The sequence below is a fragment of the Bufo bufo genome, chromosome 4 (assembly GCF_905171765.1).
Source record: "Bufo bufo chromosome 4, aBufBuf1.1, whole genome shotgun sequence".
In the NCBI taxonomy this organism is placed as follows: domain Eukaryota; kingdom Metazoa; phylum Chordata; class Amphibia; order Anura; family Bufonidae; genus Bufo; species Bufo bufo.
The window spans coordinates 309,258,880-309,281,789 of NC_053392.1; the positions used below are offsets into that span (position 1 = coordinate 309,258,880).

General features: G+C 39.0%; 1 protein-coding gene across 1 annotated transcript; it reads left to right on the forward strand.

Annotated features, from left to right (window-relative positions):
• The first annotated feature begins 515 nt into the window (after window positions 1-515).
• On the forward strand, window positions 516-16,187 carry GJA10 (gap junction protein alpha 10). The gene is made up of 3 exons (XM_040430064.1): window positions 516-2,118; window positions 11,320-11,361; window positions 16,141-16,187. Exons 1-3 carry the CDS (start codon window positions 516-518, stop codon window positions 16,185-16,187), a joined length of 1,692 nt encoding a protein of 563 aa, XP_040285998.1.
• Window positions 16,188-22,910: the final 6,723 nt, after the last annotated feature.

Here is a 22,910-nt window from a genome sequence, read left to right on the forward strand (position 1 = left end):
GAAAATGATTTTTAGTCCATAATAGGTTCCATAAAAACAAAATAGGATCCCAATGATGTACACAGCCTTTACATTTAGGTCAGGTAGTCAAGTCACAAATTTGATGATGTGATTAGAGTTGAGTGAAGCGCGCTTTGGATTAAGCCGACTGATCCGACTAGTACCTCAGAACCGAAGTCGGTTTCAAGTTTAAAAGTGGTTTTCCACTTTAAAAATCAACTACCGAAGTTATTCAACAAAGTTACACGCGACTTTGTGAATAACTGACTTCGGCTCATCGGAGCCCACACATTTTAGTATTATTTCGAAGTTTTGAACTAAGCAACTTCGGATTAAGCATCCGAAGCTCGCTTCTCCCATCTCTAGATATGATTTTGCAGAGACAGATATTAGATAGTTAAAAAAGATAGGTTAAATAGAAAATGTGTAAAACTTTTGTATTTTTTGATTGCCTGTGAAAGTGAAACTTTTGAACTGAAATGTCATCTTGTTATTACAGGCATGCTAGTGTGAAAATGGGTGACTGGAACTTGTTAGGAAGCATACTGGAAGAAGTTCATATCCATTCAACTATAGTGGGGAAAATATGGCTCACCATCCTCTTCATATTTAGAATGTTGGTGCTTGGAGTGGCTGCTGAAGACGTCTGGGATGACGAGCAGGAGGAATTTATATGTAACACAGAACAACCAGGCTGCAGGAATGTTTGTTATGACCAAGCATTTCCTATCTCACTTATTCGGTACTGGGTATTACAAATAATATTTGTATCCTCTCCATCTCTTGTATACATGGGGCATGCACTTTACCGACTGAGAGCTCTGGAAAAGGAGAGGCAAAGGAAAAAAGCACAGCTCAGGGCAGAGCTGGAACAGTTGGAAGCTGTTATTGATGAACAAAGAAGACTTGAGAAAGAGCTAAGAAAGCTAGAGGAGCAAAAGAAAGTAAACAAGGCTCCACTTAGAGGTTCTCTTTTACGGACATATGTGCTGCATATCCTAACCAGATCTGTGGTAGAAGTTGGCTTTATGGTGGGCCAGTATTTTCTGTATGGATTTGATGTTAATCCATTGTATAAATGTTCACGTTTCCCTTGTCCAAATATAGTAGATTGCTTTGTGTCTAGACCAACAGAAAAGACTATCTTTATGGTGTTTATGCACAGTATAGCAGCTGTGTCACTGTTTTTGAATATTTTAGAAATTTTCCATTTAGGTATAAAGAAAATCAGACAAGGACTTTATGGGAAGCACATGGCTGATGTGACAGAGGATGAAATAAGCATTTGTAAATCTAAAAAGAACTCAGCGCAGCCAGTTTGTATACTAAGCAATTCTTCCCCAAACAAGATTATTCCTTTGTCTTCAGGTGGTTACAAATTAATAACTGACCAGCAAATGGACTCAGTTGGATTACCAGCTTATCTTCCACCAGCACCTGGATTTAAGGAAGTACAAATAATAAGAGACCAAAATCAGTTTAGTGATGTTATGGCTACTGAGAAGCATAGAAGGAGTGTGGATCAGTTTACCACAGATCAACATAGTGGACAGCTTAATATGAATTGCAAGCAAGAGTCTCATTATGTAGAACGCCAGAGGATGGGTAATCACACGGACCAATACCATGTACAAAGTCTAAGCAGAAACCCCCTTGATCAACACATAGGGGAGTGTAGAGAAGAACCCTACAACTCTTCCCTGCAGAAGCGGAATCTCTCATCTAGCAGTGAGGATTCAAACAAGAAATCTAAGCGTAACAGTTGTCTTGGGTCCAAGAGCTGCCTTAAAAGCCATCAGTCTTTAGATCAAGCAAAGCAGAGTAAAGTGCATCCCCTCAGATCATGCCTACATTCAAGCCATATGGAACTACCATCAGCAATACGCAAATATAGCAGAGTCAGTAGCTGCAAGGACTTTGCCGAAGATCGAAGTGACTCTGCAGATAGTGGACATCGCAAAGTTAGCTCCACTTCCAGGGGGTTCTCAGAGAGCAGACTGGCCAGTGACCCAGATAGTTCTGATTCAAGGAATGGTTCAGGATCTGAATCAAGAAGACGAGAGGAAAGCACCAGCGTTACACCTCCTCCCCCATCTGGGCGCAGAATGTCAATGGCAAGTAGAGGCAGACTATCAAAGGCTTATCCTCTTTACAGGCTGTTGGTCTAGTCTTTGGTCTACAATTGTACTATTCTGTACATAAATTCCCAACATTTGGTATAAATACTTGGAATTACTGTAGATCACAAGAAGATCTAGTGGTAAGGAGCAACTGTGTGAGTTTCATTCAGGCATAATTATTTAGTGTGCTTAAGATTATGTAGGTTCTTCCCATATATGAAGAAGTAACATTGTTCAAAAAACACAGAATGACCCCTCTACTACTACCTACCACCTCTAAAGTTTGTATTCTATTACAGCTGATTATAAAACAGAAAAATAGATTCTAATTTCTTTCTACAGTCAAAATGCAAACTATAAGGGCATAAGGGTAAAAGAAACACAATAACACGTTTGAATAGACACAGTTGAATTCATTGAACTCCTTGTTCATTAAGATAAGTTTTATACACAACTTTAAAGGTTTTCGCCCATCTCATATGCTCAAAGCACATTGCTCGGATTTGCCCCTGATGTCAGATAGGTGCAGTTCCCCCCCTCTGGGATCTGCATCTATCTCTAGAATGGAGCCAACAAAGTGAAGGAGAGTGGACCGCGCACTCGCAGCCATCCTCTATTAACTTCTATGAAACTGACGAAAATAGCCGAGCACTGGCTATTTCAGTCAGCCCCACTAAAGTGAATGGAGCGTGGCTGTGCTTGCACTGTGTGCTTCCCATTCATTTCTAGCGCTGCTCAGCAGTCCCCTAGAAATGAATAGAGGGCAGTCGCACATGTGCTGTCTGCTCTCCTTCACTTTGCAGGCTCCGTTCTAGAGATAGGTGTGATATGTCCCTAATGTATAAGATGGACCAACCTCTTTAAGTCTACATCTGTGCTGTGCACTCTGGAAGGCATGAAAACAACATTTTAAATAGATCTGGAGCCATACAGCAGCAGTATATCGGCAGGCTGGTCATACAGGAGATATCTGTTGGGCGAATATTCATTTTACCAACAGACAGCTGTAATACCTCCCATCCCTTCCCAAGTGTGCATGTGTTCAGAATGGTGAGAGTTGAGTAAGACAGTCCAAGACTCCTCTGGTCTCACCCAACAAAAGCCATGGGTATGTTGACATCCAGTGGTGCACCTAGCCTCTCTGCTACCTGAGACGAAAATTGAAACGTCACGCCGCATGCCAAATTTTTTAACTATCCCCTTTCCTCCAGCTCTGCTGTTAAAGACATACTTGTAAAACATTACACATAGCGCTATCAAACATACAGGGTAATAAAGCACCACATATGTCTCCTCTGATGTAGGTATTCTCTTTCCTTATCTTCTCCATTTAGACCAGACACCATGATGATTTCTTTCAGCCATCTCGTCTCTGCAGAGTTTGACACACAGACATCTTGGTTTCCTACTTTTCCATCATTCTCCCACCTTCTTAACACCCCATCCTGCCACCCCCAATACTGTGCTCACTGTGTTCCCCAATACTATACTTGTTCTGTCTTCATACACGTTCACACAGTGTGCAGTCTGACATTCAGCATAAACCATTCCTGTCTTCCAAATAAGAGGACTGTTTTTTGTAGTCTAACTCGTTTATTGGTCAACAGGTTGTACTCTCTGCGCGATGCACATGAGTGAGAGATTGTACAAGTGTGCGATTGATTGGTAAAACAGCATTGTTGATTGGAAAAACAGGATTGTTTAGTAAAACAGATATGCTTTTACAAGGATGGTGGAGTTTGAGAAAGAGACATGCATAGGACAGCTCTGTACTGTGTCCTGGAGACTACTCTTTCCCAGAATGCTTTTCACTCTCACAATGCTTTGCACCACCTACAATGCAGCAGTCTTTGTAACATAAAAAAAAATGGAATACAACTTAACACCGCTAGATGGTGCTATAACCACATTAAACACTTGAGAAATACTAAGACACTGGCAGAATGAACTGGAATCATTTTCCCTAACCCTGCTGGGCAGAACAATACTGCAGAAACAGATATCCCCCTTGAAAATACTAGTACCACACCTCTTTCAATAATCATTGGCATACAGTTCTCCAAAAAATAACTGTGCCCAGCAATTAGTGCTCCTGACACTAATAGTACTGTAAACATAGTGTACCCTAAAATAATTGTGCTAAGCTGATACTGTGCCAGGGTGCCCCTGATAGTAATAATGCTCCCAAAATTCCAACCAATAGAAATAATACTCTTCCAGAATGCCCTTAATGTTAAAAGTGCCCCCAATAGTAATAAAGTAATTGTGCCCCAGAAGAATAATGCCCCAGCAGTGCCCATACTACTAATAATGTTCTCTATAGTACCCCAGTAGTAATAAAGCCCCCCTTATAATGTTTGCTAGTAGAAAAAATACCCCCCTTATAATGTATGCCAGTACAAATAAATCCCCCTGTATGCCAAAGCAACAATATCCCATTATAACATGTGCCAGTACAAAAAAAATACCCCTTACAATGTGTGCCAGTACAAAAAAATGTCCCCTTACAATTCGCACCAGTACAAAAATCCCTCTTATAATGCATGCCAGTACAAAAATACCCTTCTAATGTGTGCCAGTACAAAAAAAAAACTTTCAATGAGTACCAGTAGAAAAGATGTCCACTTAAAAAGTGCGCCAGTACAAAAAATACTCCCTTATAATGTGCACCAGTAGAAAAAATGCCCCCTTATAACGTGTGTAAGTAGAATAAAAATGTTCACTTATAATGTGGTCCGGTATAAAAAATACCCCCTTATAATGTATGCCAGTACAAAAATTGGCTGTTATGTGTGCCAGTACAAAAATGCCCCTTATTACGTGTGCCAGTATAAACAATACCCCCTCATAATGTGTGCCAGTATAAACAAAAGCCTCTTATAACGTGTGCCGTACAAAAAAAAAAACCCTGACAATTTGTGCCAGTACAAAAAATACCCTTATCATGTGTACCAGTAAAAAAGTACCCCTTATAATATGTTCCAGTAAATACATAACCCCCTTATAACATGCCAGTACAAAAAAAATTTTTTAGTGCCCCAGCAGAACCAACGTCCCTATACTGCCCCCTTATAATTTATGCCAGTACAAAAAATACTGCCTATTGGTAGAACTAATGCCCCTTTTAGTACACCCATAGTGCTCACCCCAGTTATAAATAATGTCCTTCTCGAACAGCATGCTGCAAAGAAAAAATAATAAACACAAATACTTACTCCATAATATACGTACTGTACATGAGGCATTGGTACATGTTTTGAGCCAAATGCATAAGCCCACTCACCATGACAAGGTTGCCTCAATGACTGATTACCTACTAAGTTGGCACAGCACCACTGATGCTACAGCACTGCATCAGCAGGTAGCGGGAACCAGCAGTTCAACAACACCCCTGCTGCTAGACAATGCCACCCTGGCACTGGGCCCCACCGAGCCACCGAAACAGAACCACAGAAACAATGGCAACCATGCAGTACCGCACCATGTGAACAGATGTCAAGAGCTTACCTTTCCATGTGCTCTTAGAAACTCTGGTGACATCTAATGTGTATGGACAGTTTAACTCTATCATTACAGGGAAACAGTGTCTACAACTCAATAAAAATTCTAGTTTAGCAAGATATTTCATTTTCATATGATACATTTCACTTCCCTTTGCATTTGCACAGGACTTTCAATTGCGTTTACTTTACTGGGGAAGTTTTCTATTATGCATTCTGTTCACAGTGTATGACACAAACACATGTAATATTTCTAATTAGGGTTACCATCAGGATGGGCTCAGCACAACGTTTTAGTTTTGTCTCCATTCATTGTCAATGGGGAAAAATCTGAACAAACTGGAACAGAGTGCACCAGAATGCATTCCATTCTCATGCTGGACACAAAATTGCTGCACAGCGTTTTTGTGTGCAGCATGGGGAACCGAAGAAGCCGGATCCAGCACCAAATAGCATGTTTTTTTTTTTTCGGACACAAAGAAAACTGATCCAGCGTCCATTGACTTACAATGGTTTTAGTGCCGGATCCGGTTTCTTAATTTTCAATATAATACAACCGGATGAGGTTGTTTTGCTGTAGTTTTGAGATCCCATGCTGGAACTCTAAACTGGACAGCAAAAACGCAGATGTGAAAGTAGCCTTAATTAGGTGGCGTTTCCCCCCCCCTCTCGTGCGTCTTTTTTAAAAAAAAACAAATCCCCCTCTGTAGGGAAAAAACACAACTCCTCCTCTGTAGGGAAAAACACCATGAAGAAACTGTTAGTGGTAAGCCACAATGTATGCAAATACTGCAGGTGCCCAAAAAAAATACCTGAACTTATTCTGCCCGTTTTTTTTCTTCACTGTTAAAAAATACGCCAGAGCCAAATTCATGTGTGTAAAGACCCTTACAGAACCTCTATACTGGGAAGTAATAGAGGTAAATTGTGATCATGCTTTTAAAAGCATGCAGGGCTGGGTTCTAGAGATCAGCAGAATCCACTAACCAGAGGGACTTAGCAGCCTACACCACTATGACCCCTTCTTTTGGCACAGTGCTAGTAGCAAGCACATCTGTAACAAGACCTGTGTTGTTAGGACAGTGGAATGATGTAATTGCTAGCAACACAGCCTTAGTGAGTTACTATGCAGTACAAGGATGGCTGAAATGAAGAGGCAGTGGCTATGTGGCTGGTGGACAGAGTTGATCAGGCTTGGACTGGCCCAGGGGAGAGCAGATGAATCCTCTAAGCCACGTTGGGCACCTAGTCCCCCATCCCCTACTCATGGCACAGCAGACCGACTACACTACATGCAAATAGGCAATGTACAGCATCTCAACCAGCCAATGCATGCATATAAAAAAAAAAAATGGGTAGCTTTTTTAACAAACTACCCAGTTTATTATTAAAGAAGCATTAGGAGACCAAGATATCTTCTAGAAACAGAGGAAGGCCAGCTAGTATCCTCTTTTCCCCAGGAACTACCTTCTAGTCTAGTACTGACAAAAATGTGGCAGTTTTAGGAATTTGTGAATTGAGGGTGTTAATATTTGATGTGGCTGTACAGTGGGCCCTAACCACTCTATTCTGATACTGGCAGTGGCACATATCCTCTGCCCTTGCAGCAGCTCCTACCTACTGGAATTCTTGATCTCACTTCCTGGCTGCGGTCCTGAATTTCTTTTCTTTTCTCAATTAGAGCTGATGGTGGATCCAGAGATTTCATTGGCAGATCTCCATATCATGGGGTGCAGGCCTCCATCAACCTAAATTTGGCACTTAATGCATGATTGCGCTTCATTGGTCAATAAAATGTAACCTTATCATTACTATACAAAATGGGTGACAGATTTCTTGGGAAGCACTTATATTAAAATTATACTCCAGGGAAAAAGTCATAATTTGTAAAATGGAGCCATTAGGGTCATACAACATACCAGGTCCATAAATTCTTTCTTTTTGGTCACAGAAATGCAAATAGTGTTAACAGTAGGCTTTTTGTCCCCTTTCAGGTAATTCTGCCTATTTTCTAGTCCAAAGGCAGGAAGAATGAGATTATTACAATTACTATGTGCAGAGTGCATTCAGAGGTGGACACGGCTGGAAGGCTGTATGGTGCAGCTTTAGTAAATAGCTGTAGAGCAGGAAGTGATGCCAGAGAAAGGGGCGTGTTATGGCAAATTTGACTGTAAAGCCCAGTAAGTTTTTTGCTTTTGACTGTAGTGTTAAGTACCTCTAATGTGCAGTACATTTTGCAACCATTAAGAATGTAAAATGTTAATTAGTCCATTTGACTAATGACATAAATTTTGATTACAATTCTAAGCTAAAGTACATGGATACAATTGTTCTGACTTGTACATTTCCTGTGCAGGAAAGTATGAATGCCGACATCAGAGGAGACTGTTCTACATTTCACATTTTGGAACCATAAATAGAATCTCAGTAAAACTCTCAAGTAAAAGATTTCAGAATGATTTCATTGTTTTATTTTTTTTTCTGAGATTTAAACTTGTTTTTAGTTTAAAAAAGGAACATAGTCCTCTTCAGTGCCTTTATGAAATAGCTACAGAGGAAGCACAAGACTGTGTCTATTTTGCATTGTTTTCAGTAGGAGCCATAAAATGTTATCTGATTGTGAATGAAGACATATCAAAACTTATCTTATTATCTATTTTTTTCAGAGCATGCTCCTGGAGCTTTCCTCTATCATGAAAAAATAGTGCCTAATGTGGAAGACACTGACTTTTTCACACCAACCACCAGCGAAAATCACTGTTTAGTGGGCCAACCTCGGTCTTCGTTAGTAAATTTCTTAAGTACTGCACTCCATCTGCAGAGATTCGGCTTCACTATTTTGGTCATTAGAACAACAGTATTTTGCACTTGTAAAGAATCAGCAACAAGCAATACTGTATGTAGGTGGAAAATGGACTATAGTCTGTATAGTAAGGGTTTTAGAAAGTGATATACTGGGAATTCTAATCAGCCAATAAGTCATGAACAAGTCTCCCATTGGTGTCCGACATATTCAGAATACAAGTGCATCCTAAGAGAATGGAAAATTTATATCCTGTTTGGTTAGTTAGACTAACAAATAAACCTGGTTAAAATATACATGGACCTTTTTGTTTCCAATTCTATGATTTAAAAAAATACACAAAAATTTGCATTTACCTATGTGTTCTGTATGGATTCATCTGGTTGTGGGATGTTACTAATATAAAGTACAAGATGCTAATTACAGGAATGTGGGGTTTAGTCTATGCAAGTCCTATGGAAAAGATATGCAGTCCAATAATACAAACTTCTACTTTGCTAATCTTCCAGTTATAACTTTCTAACTATCTAATCAAACCATATTGGAGCTGAATGCTACATGTGAAAATTTTCAGGAAACGACATATATCAAGTAGTATAGTATTGTTACAGCTATCGGCCCCACATATGGCATAAAACAGTATAAATGAACAGATCACTGTGTTGGCTTTGTTGACCAAAGCTTTATGTTTTGATATATTTGTAATTAAAGTGTAAAATTACCAATTAGTGAAATTAGTATTCAATATAAATCTTATAGAAGTTAGCATATTTGAATAAGTTTGAAGGTCTACCTAAAGCATACTACATCAAATACTGTGCCATCATAGTGTGAAGAAACTATATGGGACTCTGTTGAGAAACTATAAAACAAAGCAAGAGTAAGTATAATGTCACTGGTTTTGCATCAAATCCTAAAAGAAATATTGTAATGCTATATCCACATCTTCACCGGATACTCAGTCAGGAGTTTCCACCATAGATTCCATCATGCTTGACAGGAATATACAGTCAGGTCCATAAATATTGGGACATTGACACAATTCTAACATTTTTGGCTCTATACACCACCACAATAGATTTGAAATGAAACGAACTAGATGTGCTTTAACTGCAGACTGTCGGCTTTAATTTGAGGGTATTTACATCCAAATCAGGTGAATGGTGTAGGAATTACAACAGTTTGCATATGTGCCTCCCACTTGTTAAGGAACCAAAAGTAATGGGACAATTGGCTTCTCAGCTGTTCCATAGCCAGGTGTGTGTTATTCCCTCATTATCCCAATTTCAATGAGCAGATAAAAGGTCCAGAGTTCATTTCAAGTGTGCTATTTGCATTTGGAATCTGTTGCTGTCAACTCTCAAGATGAGATCCAAAGAGCTGTCACTATCAGTGAAGCAAGCCATCATTAGGCTGAAAAAACAAAACAAACCCATCAGAGAGATAGCAAAAACATTAGGCGTGGCCAAAACAACTGTTTGGAACATTCTTAAAAAGAAGGAATGCACCGGTGAGCTCAGCAACAACAAAAGACCCAGAAGACCACGGAAAACCACTGTGGTGGATGACCGAAGAATTCTTTCCCTGGTGAAGAAAACACCCTTTACAACAGTTGGCCAGATCAAGAACACTCTCCAGTAGGTAGGTGTATGTGTGTTAAAGTCAACAATCAAGAGAAGACTTCATCAGAATGAATACAGAGGGTTCTGCACAAGATGTAAACCATTGGTGAGCCTCAAAAACAGGAAGGCTAGATTAGAGTTTGCCAAACGACATCTAAAAAAGCCTTCACAGTTCTGGAACAACATCCTATGGACAGATGAGACCAAGATCAACTTGTACCAGAGTGATGGGAAGAGAAGAGTATGGAGAAGGAAAGGAACTGCTCATGATCCTAAGCATACCACCTCACCAGTGAAGCATGGTGGTGGTAGTGTCATGGCGTGGGCATGTATGGCTGCCAATGGAACTGGTTATCTTGTATTTATTGATGAGGTGACTGCTGACAAAAGCAGCAGGATGAATTCTGAAGTGTTTTGGGCAATATTATCTGCTCATATTCAGCCAAATGTTTCAGAACTCATTGGACGGCGCTTCACAGTGCAGATGGACAATGACCTAAAGCATACTGCAAAAGCAACCAAAGAGTTTTTTTAAGGGAAAGAAGTGGAATGTTATGCAATGGCCAAGTCAATCACCTGACCTGAATCCGATTGAGCATGCATTTCACTTGCTGAAGACAAAACTGAAGGGAAAATGCTCCACGAACAAGCAGGGACTGAAGACAGTTGCAGTAGAGGCCTGGAAGAGCATCACCAGGGATGAAACCAAGCATCTGGTGATGTCTATGCGTTCCAGACTTCAGGCTGTAATTGACTGCAAAGGATTTGCAACCAAGTATTAAAAAGTGAAAGTTTGATTTATGATTATTCTTTTGTCCCATTACTTTTGGTTCCTTAACAAGTGGGAGGCACATATGAAAACTGTTGTAATTCCTACGCCGTTCACCTGATTTGGATGTAAATACCCTCAAATTAAAGCTGACAGTCTGCAGTTAAAGCACATCTTGTTCATTTCATTTCAAATCTATTGTGGTGGTGTATAGAGCCAAATATTTTAGAATTGTGTCGATGTCCCAATATTTATGGACCTGACTGTAATTACTGCATGCAGTGGTATTTGTCCAACCAAATGATGGGCACAACGGTGGAACCTGACAAACCCCCTTAAAGGAGCGCTCAGTTAAGATTTACTATTCTCTGGTTGGTAAGAAAGATATATGATATAAATTATAGCAAAAATAATCTTGTTACTGGTGACAGTATTTGTGAGGTCATGTGACCGACACAATCTCATAGTAATCTGAAGAGAAAATTACTTCCTATCTACACATAAGACACTGAGGCACATTCACCAAGACTGGTGCTCCCATACGCCAGTCTTGATCCCTGCATGCTGGAGTAAGATGCACCTAATTTATTGAGGCAAATGCCTCGTAAAAATTAGTCGCATTCCTGGCACTCCATGTGCCAGAAACTCAAATTTAAAAAGTTATAGTAAACTCAAAAAGTTAGAGTAAATGTGGAAAGTTGTGGGAAACCCCGCTCCTCAAACTAAGACCTGCCCTTTTTCTTACCACTTTTCAGAAAAGTGTTGAGAAGCTCAAGTCGTCACAAATTATGGCGCAAATATGGTGTGCATCCAAATCTGCAACTTTTTTACACCACAATAGTGTCCGAAAAGCTTTAATAAATGTCCCCCATTGTCTCCATTGGAAAATCAGTGTCGGTCACATGACACAGCTAATGACCAGAAAGAAGTGCATAACTGACAAATACAGCCAGTAAAAAACATGACCTTCACTGCAATTTACATCACATACCTAATGGACCAGAGAATGCAATTTTATGTTGGAAGTTAATAGGGTCAGTCAGTGTGTTAAAGTGTTCATTCCTCAATGGATCAAGCACTACACAATGCAAACTATGAAGCCGATGTGAACAGAGTCTAATGCTGTCTTTACATACATAGTTACAAAAATGTAAGGTTCACTAAAAATCTAACTTCTGAAAATAAATGAGTTTTTATAGTAAACCTGTTAACGTGTGAATTTTGAAACATATTTATGTTATTTCTTTCTTTTCATTAAACTCTCACCAAATATCAAATGTAGCTAATGCTTTGATGTCATTAATACTGCACTTAAAGGGGTTGTCCAGCTGGGCATTTTTTACAGTGGGCAGCAGTGTGTTGTACCCGTTGAAAAAAGAAAATCAACTCATCTGCTTTCTACCGCTCCGCTCACACTCCCTTTACTGGTCTTTTGGTCCCTGTCCTGTAAATTTCCTGGAAAGATGAATTCACGTTTGCCGCTGCCGCCAATGACTGTCCTCGGTGGTGACATCTCTCCCAGCTGCACATTAATGCTGGGGCACATGTTGCTTTTGGTGACATGTCACCACTAAAACTGGTAATTTGCTGCCCACATTTAAAAATGCCCCAAAGCTGAAATAAAGTTAATGTCCACCTATGAATACAATTTTTTTAAATTAAATAAGGGAGCGGGTCCGTCTGATGTTTCATAACTCCTATAATGCAGACGTTTGCATCCGTTCCGAACGGATCCGTCTGCATTATAACTTATCCGTCAATGGGGGCGGAACTTAAAGTCAATGGGGGCGGATCCGTTTGAAGATTGAGTCATATAGTGTCATCTTCAAACGGATCCGTCCCTATTGACTTACAATGTAAGTCTGGACGGATCCGCTCGCCTCCGCACGGCCAGGCGGACACCCGAACGCTGCAAGCAGCGTTCAGGTGTCCGCTCACTGAGCGGAGCGGAGGCTGAACGCTGGCAGACGGACGCATTCTCAGTGGATCCGCCTCCACTGAGAATGCATTAGGGCTGGACGGATGCGTTCGGGGCCGCTTGTGAGCCCCTTCAAACGGAGCTCACGAGCGGACACCTGAACGCAGGTGTGAAAGTAGCCTTAGGTCAATCTTTTTGTGCTGGTTTATATCTTTATATAGTTACAGCGGTTAGAGCTTTGTATGATACAAAAGTCCAGTAGAGGGATCTTCATAGATTACTGAAAACTATACATTGAACTCACTAATAACAGTATGATAAGCTCCGTCTAGTGCTACTAGTATGGCTTCACCCAGGGACGCTTATACATTTCTATAGGGTAAATGTGACCATGTTGTGTTAAAAAGTGGTCCCCAAAGAAAAAATATTTACATAAAAAAATACTAAAAGGGGGAAAATCTAGGAATCTGATAATGAGATTTGGATCTGAATAAATTTACCGCAAATTAATCTTTAATTTTCTGAAACATTGACACTGTGGTATTACCTCTAATAATCATTGTATAAAAAAAAAAAAACACAAACATGTTAATTATCATCATGAAGCCTGACAAAAAAAAAATCCTATTTCTTTTTCTAAAGCAGGGGTTTTCAAACGAATTTTCACCAAGAGCCACACCAGCATTATGATTGCCTGCGAAAGACTGTTTTGCGCTGTAGCGCTTCTCCCTGGTGTCTCAGCCACTGAGCCAATCACAGAGCGAGTGTCTATAGATATCTTGCAAGAGCTGTACCTTAGAGGTAAGTCCTCACTAAATTGTCCATTCTTTAGCGTGTGAGGAAAAGGTCTTACAGCAGACATGTCCTGATTTCTTTGGCGTTTGGACTTTGCGCGGACCACATAAAATGAAGTAGCAGGCCAGATCTGGCCTGTGGGCCTTCAGTTTGACGCGTTCTAGAGGAAATTATTTTGGAGGTCCACCTTCCCATCTGTACAGAACATGTGCGAAACCACATTCAAATGCATCCTACACTGCTATGGTTACAACTGAAAAACTGGATTATATCATTAATAAAATGTAATAGGTTCTTTATTAATCAGGTCTTTAACAACAAGTGATTAGCTCCGAATCAGCCTCAAATATGCTTCTGGAATCCATTTCTGTGTCAGAGCATGGACTCACTGAAACATCATCTTGTCCTGTCCTAATCCATTTCATCCATCCACTGAAGCCATAACTTACAATATGCATTATTTCTTAACTAATATACACAATGTAACAACTGAATCTATGAAGAACAGAGACACTTGCGCTGCCGTTAGGTATATCTCTGAGGCTGATGTATTCACCTTGTTTGCCGCTGCCTAGTATTAGGGGTGAGTGTCCAACCTGCTCTCACTGATAGTAGATGGCTGATAGCTATATATATATATATATATATATATATATATATATATATATATATATATATATAAAATACCGGCGCTGGCATACAGAGAGGGTAGGGGAGGGTGAAAATTGTTACATGTATATACACAGGACACTAATTCTGAGGTCTCTACCTGTATCTGATAAATAGTTGTTCCGTGATGTGGTGTGATCCCGTTGTTCCAGGAAGCGTTGTAAAGATCTGATGGGACGCTTCTTGCTCTAACTCTCGCCTAGCGCGCTGCCCCGGCCGGTAGCTAGCGCACACGTGGAGGAGCCTGCAGGGATGAGTTCAGGAGCGTCTTCGTGTGACGTCACAACTTCGCTCTGGGTGCCTCCAAGGGACAAATTTCCAGCCAACGCGTTTCAGAACCTACGGGTTCCTTCGTCAGGGATAGTTCATGGTACAAGTCCTGGGGGTTAAATAGGTTTTCCATTCCCATAATCTTTCCTGCAGTATCTGCTCAGAAACCGAGGGGCACACCACTATTCACTATACGCTATCCCAGCCCATGTCTCTATTTAAATGCAAATAACTAGATTTCCTGATTTAGGCCCTTTGGTGCCAGACTATTTAATCTGAAGATCCACTTACTTTCACAGCGTGACATTTGCTGAATATAATTCCCACCCCTCATATCTGTTTTAACCCTTTCAATGCCGCCAAAAATTGAACCTGTAAATGAACTGCCATGATATTTTGTATAGTGTTTGGATAATGGATGTCCATCAAATTTTTTATTTATATTCCTGGTATGCGCCTGTATTCTAATTTTCATTTGGCGTTTAGTCCTGCCGACATAGATTTTCTGACAGGGGCATTTGATGAAATAAATTACCCCCTTGGTGTCACAGGTAATATGATTTTTTATTTTGTAAGTGGTTGGATCATCTCCTAGGAGATATATAAAAATAAAAAATCATATTACCTGTGACACCAAGGGGGTAATTTATTTAATCAAATGCCCCTGTCAGAAAATCTATGTCGGCAGGACTAAACGCCAAATGAAAATTAGAATACAGGAGCATACCAGGAATATAAATAAAAAATTTGATGGACATCCATTATCCAAACACTATACAAAATATCATGGCAGTTCATTTACAGGTTCAATTTTTGGCGGCATTGAAAGGGTTAAAACAGATATGAGGGGTGGGAATTATATTCAGCAAATGTCACGCTGTGAAAGTAAGTGGATCTTCAGCTTAAATAGTCTGGCACCAAAGGGCCTAAATCAGGAAATCGAGTTATTTGCATTTAAATAGAGACATGGACCCTATATAACAATGGGCTGGGATAGCGTATAGTGAATAGTGGTGTGCCCGTAGGTTTCTGAGCAGATACTGCAGGAAAGATTATGGGAATGGAAAACCTATTTAACCCCCAGGACTTGTACCATGAACTATCACTGACGAAGGAACCCGTAGGCGAAGTTGTGACATCACACGAAAACGCTCCTGAACTCATCCCTGCAGGCTCCTCCACGTGAATGCTAGCTACCGGCCGGGGCAGCACGCTAGGTGAGAGTTAGAGCAAGAAGCGTCCCATCAGATCTTTACAACGCTTCCTGGAACAACGGGATCACACCACATCACGGAACGACTATTCATCAAATACAGGTAGAGATCTCAGAATTAGTGTCCTGTGTACATGTAACAATTTTCACCCTCCCCTACCCTCTCTGTATGCCAGCACCGGTATTATATATATATATATATATATATATATATATATATATACACAATGACAAGATCTTTCACCTGTGTGCCACATCTGTATTACATATAATCCACCCTTATAGACTTTGTCTATAGCATAAACTTCCCAAGTTAATTGCAAGTTTTACTTCACCTTTTGATAGGAGTCATTTTGTCTTGAACCATGTCAGATGGCATTTCACTGTAGTTATAACACATGACAGCAAGAATAGAAAAAAAGATTTTAATACATAATGATATGTCTTTATTTCATCAACAGAGATGGTGTCTAGACCAAAAAAAGAGTTAACATTAGCAGTAAAATGAAATTTGCACAATACTGTATTTACACATTTTAATTCATTAGTTTATAGCATTGTATTTTCTTTCAAAAAGGTAAAAACTTTTAGTAACATATAATAAGCATAAAAAGCTCATTTTTACAAGAAAACCACAAGAAAAAACCACAGAAAAAATACCTAGAAAAAATAATGGACACGCTTAAGAACTAGTACAATAAATGCTGCATTGAATTAAGTTACATAGCATAGAATCTGTGTAAAAAGTATGTAGAAAAAACACCTGATGTAACCAGTTACAGTCATTGACCAGTTATGAGAGGTACAGAGGATTTTACAGGTAGATGTGTGTGAAAAATTGTCCATACTGTTTGACCTGGGGAGTAGGGAAGAAGGGGAGGTAGAGGCCTCCGCTTGCAAAAACCCTGTTTGATTATGGAGTTTGAAGCTTGTAAGGCAAAATAATGATAGGTGCACTTGTATCCTATTCGTTCTACAACCTCTACGACATTATACATTTTCTGACATCAGCAACTTTGCTGGCAGAAGGTAAGGGTGTTGCTTTGGTCAGGTTGAGATAATGGCACAATTCTAGGCCTTGACTGAGCAGGAGTAAAAAGAAAAAAAATGAAAGACCAAGCAGCCCATCCAGAACCAGAATTTCAAGATGCTCCATATAAACAAAATTACTACTGATATTTTACAGCAATATGTGACCCCTAGACACAAAGGGTAGAGGCTTTCTATACGGTATTAGAAGAATGTATACAATCTAGTTAACTCATGAACAGACGTAGAGTGACTAAGGACCATCGTCAGTAACAAAAGGTCACCTAGAATTGATATTTACGTAGTTTTTGTACATACATATGAATAGAATTAAGATATAGCTTTTGGTACCTTCAATTAACCCCTAACAGACTTATGTGTTGCCGAAGCCTCCTGTGACCTTACATCAATGAACTGTCTGAAGGTGGGTCTAGTCATGGGAAGGGCTATCCTTCCTGTGCCATCTGTGGTGATAAAAACCCTCCACCCAATAAACTGCAGGATAAACATTTTCAATTTACTTTATAACTCAAATTATAAAGGAAATGCATAGAAAAGAGCAGTGTCAGCTTCAGTCTCATGGATATCACAGCCAAATAAAATGTCTAATTCAAATGGGCCTCAGTTATGGGGCTGTCTATAGCAATTAATCACACCACTGGTATAGTGGCTACTATGAGCAACATCTACACGTTTTACCTGTGCTCCTTTTTATAAATGAGGCCCCTGTGTAGGTGTTGTCCACCCAATCATGTCAGTATCCCAGACACAAAGTAGCAGTGTACATGAAGCACTAAATACAGTAAAACCTTGTTGAGACTACCAATGCACTGAAAAATGGTCTTCTGGGGGAGGGGGTGTAATCTCATTGAATATGGCCAGAATATATAATATATGGTGGAACTCAATAACCATTACAGGGAATCTGGATAATAGGGTGGTGTTCTCAAAAAGTTTATTGTTTTTTTTTTAACTGTATGTACTCCCTCCTGCCTTGTAAATAGACAGCAGGTGAAGATATGGCACCCAAATATTATTAACCGTGCTTCTCCTTGGAGGACATTTATATATTTCCAGACACTAAAGTGTCAGACAAACAAATAGCTGTACACAATGGTCACATTAGAATTTTTGGTTGTGCACACAAGCAGAAATATATAGGAACCCAATGACACTGGCAATCACATACTACTAGCCATGAACAGTTAAACATAAATAGATCAGCATGAAATGCTACTTCCTTACATCTTACTGTATAATCATGAAATCATTTAATATGTGAAGTGTTAAAAGGGCTGGTAATAATACATTGCCTTGCAATGAAAATGAATTGGTCGTCAAACTATGAATAGCTAAAAATAAAATGCACAGCACAAAATGTTTTTTAATGTTTTGTAAGAAGAAAAATAATTTCATTGTCGTACATTAGGTTTTCATAAATCCTCTATTTATAAGCATGTATACTTTCTATGTACACCTATGACAGTGGGTCAATATATATTGTAATACAGCAACAAGGTGGTTGCCAAAGTCATTAAATATTACTGTATTTCTCTTTCATAAATACATACTCTTACTTTACTGCACATATATGTTAAGCAAATCATATGGCTGGGCTCTATTTACAATAAACAGATGAAGGAAGCGATATAGTTCACAGACGCTGCACAAAATTATGCATGATATCGCTCAGGGAAAATTAAAGTATTTGTCTTAAATGTGGAGAACAAATGTAAATTGACAAGTGAATTCAGGGTAAAACAAGCAAAAGAAATCAAGGTTTTTAAACAGCTCACACAATACTACTAACATAACACTTTGGTTAAATGCATCAGTCACCTACATACAGAAGGGAGTGCCTTTATTCCATAGTCAATCAACGGGCAAGGGATCAGAGAGTCACTTAGCTGTGATTCCACTGGGGTCTAATGAAATAATATGCTGTATACTCCAAATCACAACATACAGTAGTTTGTAGTGATGATGAATGCAATTTACCCAGTTGGACAGATTTATCAATGTATTTACATACATTGAAAAATGTGAGTTTCAGGCAAAACGACTTGTTTATTAAGCCTTATGTCCAACAGAGGCAATCAGGTGGAGGAAAAAACTGCACTGAATCAGCGCTGTGGCCCATTTGTTCTCAGGATTGGTAGAGGTTTCAGAAGTTGGACCCTCACCGGTTGTAAAGTGATAGAATATCCTTGTGATATGTCATCTCCTTACAGGATAGGAATAACCTTTTAAGTCTTAAAGGGCATCTGTCAGGAAATGTGTACCTCTGAAACTGGCTGACCTGTTACATGTGCACTTGGCAGCTGAGGGCATCTGTGTTGGTCCCATTGCTGAGAAAAATGTTTTAATATCTGCAAATGAGCCTCTAGGAGACACAAGGTGTTGCTGTTACTCTTAAAGCATGCACACTTGCTTGGTTGTTCTTTGAACTCCCATGGAAGTGAAAGGAGCATGCTGGGAGTTGTAGTTTCACAACAGCTAGAGTGCTGAAGGCTGCAGATCCCTGTCCTAGAGGCTATGCTTTCTCTCTCAACTGCCGCATCCTCTCCACTTTCAACGGCTTTAGACGTTAGGCCCAGGTGTGATCATGTTAACACTGCCTGGTCCTGTCAATCAAAGTGCAGGGGGTACATCAGTTGCAGAGAGAGCAGCGCCGCTATGTGTAACAGCAATGTTACCGTAGCTCCTAGAGGTTCATTTCCACATATTAACATAATTTTTCTCAGCAATGCGGGCACACATGAACATGGAACCAATACAGATGCCTTCAGTTGCCAAGTGCACATACAACAGGTCAGCCAGTTTCATAGGTACAAATCTGATGCCCTTTAACATATCATTATCTGCTAATTCTATTTAAAAAGAGAAATATGAACACATTGGATCACCATATCTACACATACAGTGTATTTGGCTGTGTCATACATATTAACTTTGTAATTTCAATCATTTTAAAGGGATTCTGTCAGCACGATTTTCGATACTGAGATTTTTTTGGTATCATATTAGTCTTCATTATCTCATTAAAAATATATTCGTTTTACCCCCACCTGTCGTTTCATTTTTGAAAAAAAAAAAAAAAGAAGTTTTATGTATATGGTAATTACCTTCTTAACGTGCCCAAGGGGCTGTCCCTCCGGCCGTTTGTGCCCAGCCGTGCCCTTGATCTCTGAGCCCAGCGCCGCCCTGCTGTTAATTTATTCACTCCTCTCTGGCCTTTTTTTTTTTCTCAGTGCACCGTAATCCCGCGCTTGCGCCGGTGTCACACACGTCCAGGACCATATACATAAAACCTATTTTTATCAAAAATGAAACGACAGGTAAAGGTAAAACTAGTATATTTTTAATGAGATAATGGAGACTATTATGATGATACCAAAATCTCAGTATCGAAAATTGGGCTGACAGAATCCCTTTAAGCTGTTACTTTCCCAAACTTAACATTTAATAAATGAACTTACTGTAATAACAGTTTATCAGTTTACTACTGAGATGTTCCAAGAACAACTTCTCTCATAGTATACAGATTGCACAACCCTATACCTGCACTTTTCCCTACTGTATTTCTTGATATCCAGACAATGCATGATTTATAGTGCAGTCTTCTAATGCCTTTTGTTAAGTGACTGGGAAGATCTATGAACTAAGCTCCAGTATAGACCAGGAAGAGGCAGTCTAATGTACAGCAAATAAAACTTGTGTAATCAGTTGTTCACCTAGATGTCAATGGGGTTGTTGGGCACCCATCAAAATACATCAAGGGACGAAACATTCTGCAAAGGTATACTATGCTAACTAAATAATGTGTATGCAGCTAATGCAGGGGTTTAGGAAGAACTTGCCTATTCAGTTAAATGGGATTTAGGAGACCCTGACACATAGAATAATAATAAATATAGTAAGTGTCTGTTAAACAGCTTATCACATTGATCATTTGCTCGCCTTTTTATTGGGGAACATGTTTTTTTTTAATCAACTTTTCTGTCTTACAGAAATGAATAACATCATAAATATAAAAAGTTGAAATAAAATATATAAGGTTTTATATTTTTATTCTCCTATATCATGGGAGATATCACTGATAAAGAGCAGTTTTCTGAAATGTAAGTGCTTTATTACATTGTTTTAAATAGGTGTTGCTTCTAACCAATTGATAAATATTTTTAAAGTGCTTAGATGTTAAGCATAGCCATTCATAGAGTAAGCTAATGGCATAAAATATATGTTCTTAAGGTAAATGTAATTAGTTCTTTTAGCTTGTGTATAAACTATCAATTCTTTTTTTCCCCCTTAAGTTCAGCTAATTTATTTCAGTTTTCTCTATATTAAGCTATAGTTTATCTATAAATAAATCAACAAGTAGTTTCTTCAACTCATCTTGAGCACAGAATGTGTGCCATTTTGCCATATTCCATGGTAACTAAATTAGATGAAAGAGAATCAGATTTTTTTTCTTGAGTTATTTGGGAGTAATCATATTGTTGCTGTAGCTAGTGATTGGCTGAGAGGGCAGTCCAACCCATTTCCTGTGTGTCAAGCCTGGAAAAAATGAAGTGCAGAACAGAACTGGAATGGAATGGCAGGGGTGAGGGATCTGTGAGGGTCGGTATGGATTATTTTTTATTTGAACCATTTTTTTTTCTTTTTAATTTTTTTTTCCAAGAAACTCTTATAGGGTGTGATTTTCTGCACTAACGCATTTTTAGTTGCTTTTTTGCATGAGCATTTTTTTGCTACAAAAACACCAGCTCCAGATGTTAGCTGAAGATCTATGGGAAATATGACAATCATTTTTTGCTCCTGGTACTAGAAAATGCTAGTGTCCAGCCATACTGTTTGCAAAACTATGCTAGAAAAAAAATGCATCAAAAACGCAGGTGGCCATAAAGGAAAGCCTGTAGAAAAAAATTTCATGTGTGTGGAGATCCTTAATATAAATTCAACACTGTTTTGTATATAAAAATGTGCTGCATATGTAGTTTTCACTTCCTCATTTTAAACTCAAGCGATTACACAACAAGGACTGTGTATACAGACATTGGGCAACTCTACTCTGCACCATTATCACTACTACGAAAGATAAAGATATTCTGTAAATGTAGCAAACACTCATCAGACTTGCTTTGATACATTTTACCATCTTCCTATTACTGATACTGGAAATTAAAAATTATATGCGTTTGTTTTTTATAACACTAAAGGTAAATCAGGCATATGGCATATCTAGTTAGTGGTTCTGGGAAGAGTTTTTTTATTTATTTTTTATAAAAAGGGCTTAAAAAAAGAAGCGTAATGCCTCATTCACACGTCAGTGTTCAGTCAGTGATTTCCATCAGTGATTTTGAGCCAAAACCAGGTGCAGCTCTAAACACAGAACAGGTGCAGATCTTTCCGGCTCACAATGACTGATGGAAATGAGGCTTAAAGGGTTTTGCCCACCATAATGTTTTAGGACCTATAAATAGTATAATATAATTTAAGGGATCTCACCCTAATTAAAAGAATATGATGGTCTCTGTAACATGAGTAGAAAAATTATGCAATCAATAGTTTCTAACCTACCCTATAATAGTCATAAAACGTTATGGTTATCCCTTTAACTTACTGAAACTTCATGTTTGTACTTCCCAGTCAAAATCAGTCAGAAAATATCTACATAATATGTTGTAATACCAGAAATATTTAATCAAACACAAACAAAAGTATAAAATAATAGTTCTCTATGTCAAACCGTGAATAATGAAAAAATGTATTTACACTGAGGACATTATAATATAAAAGAAAGATGGTAAAGCAAGTGACTAACAATAATACAGTAATAATAGTAATGCCCATCAAAAAAGCTAAATTCTGGCAAAAAATATTAAGGCTGTTTAAGGTCAGGACCCAGTTCACTATCTTACAATTTTGGTAATTATAAATGTACTTTAAAAAGGTAGTCCGGTTTCATGAGGTAACCAGACAACACAGTGGACCCACCTGCAATAAAGAAGTGATCATTACTTACCTGCAGACACCACACTGCAGCTCTGGTTCTCCTGGCTGGGATTGGTTTACCCAGCTGCAGTGGTGATGTGATTTTGACAAGTGATCGCTGCACCACAAAGGCCAGTTGTATGGCTGCAGCGGTCAGGTGTTGTTGACTGACGTCACCACTGCAGCAGATGGTTCCCCTGTGTTGTCT